The 7,511-nt window shown below is 41.1% G+C and overlaps 1 protein-coding gene across 1 annotated transcript; it reads right to left on the bottom strand.

Moving 5' to 3' along the window:
* Window positions 1–725: 725 nt before the first annotated feature.
* LOC137287728 (carbohydrate sulfotransferase 15-like) lies at window positions 726–6,554 on the bottom strand. Its single transcript, XM_067820115.1, has 7 exons — window positions 6,324–6,554; window positions 5,712–5,931; window positions 5,033–5,158; window positions 1,931–2,087; window positions 1,323–1,473; window positions 1,092–1,239; window positions 726–907 (listed from the first exon to the last, which is right to left on the bottom strand). The coding sequence occupies exons 1-7, from the start codon at window positions 6,552–6,554 to the stop codon at window positions 726–728; spliced, it is 1,215 nt and encodes a 404-aa protein (XP_067676216.1).
* Between the last annotated feature and the right edge of the window lie 957 nt (window positions 6,555–7,511).

The raw sequence follows: 7,511 nt of genomic DNA, 5'->3' as shown, positions 1-7,511 counted from the left end.
TCTCAAATTTGAGCAAAATCTTGAACTTAGGACAAAACTCAGACTTTAGTGTGTTTTGAGAAATCGGGCCCAGATCGCCAGATAAGAGGCACATTTGCTTAAAAATAGGGGAAAAAAACTTGAAATAATTAATTTTACTTAGAACAACCTGCGCACAGACACCCATAAAGAAACTGTATAACTGACGGCTATTAGTAACTATATTAGTAATGTAACTTTTACTAGGGAGTTATGGTGCTATTTAATTGACATCCAGCAACCTCGTCCTGTAGAAATACTACCGATTGTCTTATACACCATGTATCACTTTTTGACTTCATGTACCGTACCTGTAAATGAGTAAACAATTGTAAACAAATGTGAAGTAATGTAACTTTTAGCGGGTTGGGAATGCAAGTATGTTAACAGATAATTTGTCCTTGCTAAGGCTGTGTACTGACATTACTGGATTCCTTTGTCTCCTTGTCTAGCTAGGCCATCTGGCGGACTATGGTGCCACTTTATGTAGGTCAGCACTACATCTCCATCTGTCTTTTTCTTATACGTTTTGCATATGTACAAAAAATACACTTCTAGTTCTGGAATTTGGGTTTCAAAAAACAAATCCTTACTGTTTATAGTCTGACGCTTTATTCTGCAGTTGTCTTACACTGGGTTAATTGTAATTGCTAACATGAACATACTTGTTGGTTGTATCCTCCAGGCTTCATCCTCTTTAGCTGATTCTATGTCAACCACAGAAATCTCTTGTCTTGTAGTATATCTGCCAGATCCGTGTTGTATCTCCTGTAAAAATTGTCCAGCAAGACACGGGTCTTTGCAAGCATAGGTCCCTGTTTCAACTTCTTCCCACTTGCCCGCTGATGGGTGATGTTGGCGATTGAACTCAGCCAATCTTCAGTATAATCTGAAATACATTATGGCAGAATATAATCTTTCCTGTCGGGGGAATATGTATACAGATAACGGAACTGAGATGCTGAACTTTCAAGCTGACCTATCCCATGTGAACAGGACTGCGTTGTACTTCCTGCTTTGTTAACAGTGGGAACAATATTTCTGAAGAGGGAAAGAAAGAAATGAAATCTCACTTAGTTTCAAGTAGTTGTACACTGTTCTTAGTCGAGCTATTGGGTCTTGATCGTGGTCCTCTGTTCGCATTATAAGGAACTGCTCTCTGGGAAAAACCCTCAGCCATTCTCGCATGAACACTGAATAGCAGCCCAGGAAAATACGAGTCTGAAAAAGTAACAGACGTTGTATCATGCATTAACGTTACATCTGACATTCGGGCATGCTTTAGGATCAAAACATTTTCATACCTGAAGTCTTTTTCCTATGTCCAGGCTGTACAGACAATGCTCTACAGTGTGATTCCTCATGCAGGCCTCCTCGACCTGAACAGATTGAATGGCAGCTTCATGGAAATCTGCAGCTGAACGTCCACCTAGCATCACGTAATCAGAATATAACCTGCAATCATATCATAGGTGGAGGCGTATGGTCCTGTGCATAAAGTTCAGGTCACAAATCAGTCGAAGTTTAGGTACTTAGGGCCCTGAGAGTCCCTGGAGAGTGATCATGTGTGACAGCTTGACTCCTGAGAGTGTGTAGTACTTTACCACATGTAATACATATGGTCTGACCTTAGGCAAATGGGTTTGTTCAAAATTGACCCTTTTCGCACAGCAGAAAATGGGTTCCCGTTAAGAAATAAATCGCGACAGGCAGGCAGCTTGGGTTATCCGGGGCAATAATGATCATAATGTGTGCTTTGAGCAGGATATCTAGCCTGATTAAGTGAGAAATAAAGGGAATGGTATGAAGATAAAAAACAGTTTCAACACTTTTCTCAAACCATTTGTCTTTTCTGTTAAAAAACTAAAACAAATCCCAGGTATTACGCAAAACACACACAAAATGCTGATACCTGTCAGTTGGATTTCTAAACAGGAGGATGAACTTTGGATCCGCATACATGTGCCTCATAAGATGGGGTGTCAAAACCACCGGTTTCTCAAATCCTGCATTTTGGGGTATTTTTGGCCATCCGCGGAAATCGGAAAAATCTGATGGGGTTTCGTCACCTTGACCAAAAAATAACAGATTGAATATTATACTACTGTTGAACGGCACACATATTTTATCAAATTTAACACCAACAATGCAAACAAAATTAGATTGTAATGCAATACAAGTGGTGCGAAGAAGAAAATAGTTAGGGGTTAAGAGTAAACTAAGTCAAATTACCGAGTTTTATTGAAATGATTACATCTGCATTATTCTGTAATATTGCACGTGGAATTCCATGCATGGGTATCAAGTGCATCCTTTGCTTACCCTATGACATATCTCGACATATTTGGTGGTCATGCATAACACGTCACAATTTAATTGTGGACTCCAGAAACTCTCAGCACTGTGGCCACTCTCTTACAAGGGATTTGGCAAAATTAAACAGGCAGCTGTTATGTATATGTGCTAAGGCTGAAAACTTGAAAAAATGTTTTTTCGAAAACTCAAAATTTAAACTCGCTCGCCCATGGGCACGCCCATGGGCGAACAGTGACCAATGGGTAGGCCCATGGGCGAAAGTGTTTAATTTCATCCAGAATAAATGTTTTGGAGGTTGTAAATGAATGAAAAAATGTTAATAAGTATCATGACACAAATTTCAACTTGTTGTGACTTGGCTCTGCTAACTGACGGCGATTTTAAAAAATCTCGCCCATGGGTGAAAAACATATTGGCCCATGGACGAGAATAATTAATTTCATTGAAACTACATGTTTTTTCCAGGCTTTGCAGTTTTTCAATAAATGAACGTGTATTTATTAGTGTCGTGACACGAAATTAAGCTTATTTTGACTTAATTCGGCTACTTTAGAGTGATTTTTCAAAAAGTCTCGCCCATGGACGAAAACCGTTTGGCCCATGGGTGAGAATATTTACTTTTACTCAAAATACACCTTTTCTCATGTTTTGGAGGTTGTGAATGGATGAAAGTATGTTCATAAGTATCATGTCACAAAATTCAACTCATTTTGAATTAATTCCGTTAATTTAGAGCTATTTAACAAAATCTCACCCATGGGCGAAAAACATTTTGGCCCATGGGCGAGCATATTTCCTTTTACCCCAAACACATCTTTTCCAATATTTGGAGGATGTAAATGAATGAAAGTACATTTATGAGTATCATGACAGAAATTTCAACTCATTTTGACTTAATTCCTCTAAATGAGAGCTATTTTGAAAACTTTCGCCCATGGGAGAAAGACATTTTGGCCCATGGGCGAGAATATTTGCCTTCACTCAAAATACACCTTGGAGACTTTTGTGAGTCCAGAATTAAATTGTGACGTGTTGCATATTATGGAGATATTTTTGGACATACTCGGAAATAACAAATATCTTCCAGACCTCCTTTACCTAGAAGAACAGAGTTTGTGCGCGAGTGAGCGAGTTTGCAAGAAAGCCACGCTGTACATATTTTCCTTTGGTGTAAGTGGAGGCATGAACCTTGCTTAAAACATGTTTCAAACATTTACATCTTTGTTTAAACCATGGGGTTTTCTGCTGACAAACATAGAAACACAATAGTAGATCAGACCGGGGATTTTCGACAAATTGTCGACATATACTACCGACAAGAAATAAGGGAACTAATGAAATAATAGCGAATTTGACAACTGCTTTAAATATCCACTAAATCAATTTTATGCGTCAAGTTCAATATCTGGTGTGTCCAACATGTTGGGCAACACATTCACGGCACCTTGATGGCATGCTGTAAATCAATTTCCGGATGGTTGCCCGTGGTCTTGCCCGCCATTCCTCTTGGAGAGCTGCACCAAGCTGGGCCAGGTTGGCAGGTCCTGGGTCCCTGGCGTACACCCTTCGGCCAAGAAAGTCCCAGAGATGTTCAATTGGGGACAGGTCTGGGGACACAGAGGGCCAGTCCAATGTCTGGATACCTTCTTGTCGGAGATAAGCGGAGACAATTCGGGCCCGATGTGGTCTGGCATTATCATCTTGGAATACAAAATTTCGGCCGATTACTCTAGCCAATGGAGCCACAACAGGACGCAATATTTGGTCAACGTATCGCTGACCAGTCATGGCTCCGTTAATGATGACCAAATCTGATCGTCTGTCATGTGTAATCGCACCCCACACCATGACACACCTATACCTCCATATCGATCATGGTCAAGAATTGCTGCTCTGGCATATCGCTCCCCGCTCCGACGCCAACAACGTTTTCTGCCTTCTGTGAATCGTAGGCAAAACCTTGACTCATCAGAGAACATGGTGTAACGCCAGTGGCACATAGCCCGTCCCTGATGCTGCCTAGCCCATGCCAATCTTTGGCGCTTATGGTGAGCTGAAAGGGTGACACCCTTAAAAGGCCGTCTTGCTTTCAGACGAGCTTGATAGAGTCGGTTTTTAACGATTGAGGTTGAAATGCGTCTTCCAGTGAGTGTGCGGAATTCTCTATTGATGGCAGGGGCCGATTTAAACCTATCGCGTAGAGCAATTAACGTATTGAGACGATCCTGTCGTGGTGTCGTTGATTTTGGTCTACCACGCCCAGGTCTCGTTGCAACCCCACCCGTTTGACGGTACTTATCCAACAGGCGTGAAATTACACTTTTTGATTTACCCATCTGCCGGGCAACCTGACATAATGATGCCCCCCCCCCTCCCCCCACCACTCTATCATCCCCACAATTCTCCATTTTGTTGCTTCACCGAGATACTGCCTCGGAGGCATTTCTGTCAGTAAGTGTCAATCTCTATTGCATTACTGATTGCCACTTCTCCAGTACATTTACAGGAGTTAACTTCTGTATGCACGTGTAGCACGTGTTGGGCATGCATTATGCGAAATTCCATTGTCATTGCATGGATGTTGCGTTTGGGAGATACGCCACGATAACGGACCCTGTCACAGGCAAAGTCATCTACATTCAATTTCTTGGTTCCCTTATTTTCTGTCGGTAGTATATTTCTTATCAGGTGTAGCTACCTGTAATCATGTTGTGGTAACCTGTTGGTGTAGCCGTTTGCTGTATTGATCGTGTCGCGTCAGAGCACATTTGTTGAAAACAGCTGAAGTTGCAGGGGGGCCTCTCTTGCATCAAATTTTCATAACCTGTGTGAATGTCATTGATTTATATATAGAATACATGCTTTCACGCTGTGTTCACACGCTGTTCCTACAGTATTTTAATTATACGGACGAGCAACTAAACCTATACTAAAATATATCTATTTAGGCTTTGGAATGAAACAAGGGCGGCGTGGTACCCTTCACGCGAAGACCCAGTTCAATTCCCAACAAGGACACAATGTGTGGAGCTTTTTGGGTTTCCCTCGCCACGCTTGAATATTAATATTGCTAAAAGCGGGATAGGTAAGTTCTCTGGAACTATCGCCAAGAAAGCGCCACGATGTTTGCTTATAAAACCTCGATGAGCATGGGCCTTGCATTAAACATGTAGGTTTGTACTTGTCTCGGAAATACATAGCAGACAAGGTAATCTGGACATGGTATAATGTTTTTCTTTGCATTTTGTTTTATGATCTCCTGTCATTCTCAGAGTTCTCAAACATGAAAATCAAAATAACGACCAAAGAATGATAATATCCCACTTGCATGTGTGACCATGTGTGCATTAGCAGATCTGAAATAATATTAGCATTACCATATCTTCTACGGCTCCAGTAGAACGATTCTTGCTTCTTTCGATAACCATTACACGGGAGTACGTCTTTGTGGGCACGTATGCGGTAGGCGAGGTCTGTGGTACTCGATTTGGCCACTCCAAGAATATGGTAATAAGGTACACACTTGAGACGCAACTTCCCCTCCTCTTTTGCATACCAGCACGGGTTCTTGAAGTTTGGTAGATATTTGGGTCTCTCCTGGGATAGGTCACAAAGCTTTATAAAATATCATGAAAAGGAAACAAACAGATTTCGATCATTTGATCGATCGATTGACCGATGGCTATGAAAATATTCTTTATTTCGTTCTGTAACTCGTGACATGTGTAACATCATATGTATGTAAAGAATAATGTGCAAAAAATAAATGTACCAGAAATATGTCCCTACAGTGATTATTCAATAGCATCGCTTTCCGGGTAGATTATTCATTCCTTCGAGTTATCACATCTCTGTGGAACTCTTGTTCCAAATATACGTGGTACAGATACACATTTGTATGTGTGCAACAGAAGATCTGAAATAATATTAGTATTACGGCTCCAGTAGAACGATTCCTTCTCCCCAAGAGAGAGAGAGAGCTACCTTACCATACAAAATAGATCCTCTGCCTGGTGCTGATCTGCTCCCACACACTGTATCTCACGCTCTGTTGGATTGATGTTTACTCTTTCGGATTCATATGTGCATCCATATGAAGTCAAGCGTTTCCGGTTCTCATACGCAGCCGTTCTAACTTCATATCGGACCAGAACCAAAATCAACAGTGAGGCGTTAATGGCCAGAATCAGTGACATCCGTTTTCCCCATTTGACCCTCATCGTGACTTCCTGGAATGAGATACATGTTGAAACGCTGGACCCGAGGTTAATTAAGAGAGAGAGAGAGAGACACTCCATACAAATTAGGTCCTCAGCCCGGTGTTGATGTGCTCCCACACACTGGATGTCAAGTTTTACTGTATATTTACTTTCTCGGATTCAGATGCGTTTGTTTGTGAAGAAGAGAGCTTCCTGGCGTCATAACTGGCCATTTCACTACTACGTCGATTCATAAACCACAGCAAAAGGCAGAAGACCAGAATCAATAACCTACTCTAACCCTCATCTTGACTTGCTGGAAAGATACACAAATGGACATAATGTTGAATTCGAGGTAAATAGGAGTGGACACTTTAACTATTAGGTTAGCCTTGGAGGACTATGAACTAAGGTGGATGCCCTAAACCAGGCGTGCTTGAAATTTCGATAATGACATATAATTTCTAAAAATATACTACCCGTCAAAAGTTTAGACTCACTAGTGTACATGTGGCTTTTCTGAACTGATGAATTGTAAAACATATTCATAACGTGAAAAAGGTTTTTGTCATGAGTGAGAGAGTGAGTGAATTTAGTTTTACGCCGCACTCAGCAATATTCCAGCTATATGGCGTCAGTCTGTAAATAATCGAGTCTGGACCAGACAATCCAGTGATGAAAAGAGTTTAGTAAAAATTGGCAAATTGGCATTACACCAAAACGCAGCTGTTCACGCGATATTTACACATGCTGTTTAGCAGGGAGACTATATACACATTAGCAGGGGCGAGAGTTGGTACCATTAATTGTCCATTTAAACAATGATGAGAGTTCGTACCATTAATTGTCCCGTAAAACAATATACCGATAACATAGGGGACAACCACAGGTGCTGTTGGACAACCGTTTGTGGTATTGTTTATTCATTTATTTTGCTGTTTAGTGAGTTGGATGTTACACTAAATTCCTACTGTAAGA

This window comes from Haliotis asinina, chromosome 6 (assembly GCF_037392515.1).
Source record: "Haliotis asinina isolate JCU_RB_2024 chromosome 6, JCU_Hal_asi_v2, whole genome shotgun sequence".
In the NCBI taxonomy this organism is placed as follows: domain Eukaryota; kingdom Metazoa; phylum Mollusca; class Gastropoda; order Lepetellida; family Haliotidae; genus Haliotis; species Haliotis asinina.
This window is presented reverse-complemented; position numbering and strand designations above follow the sequence as displayed.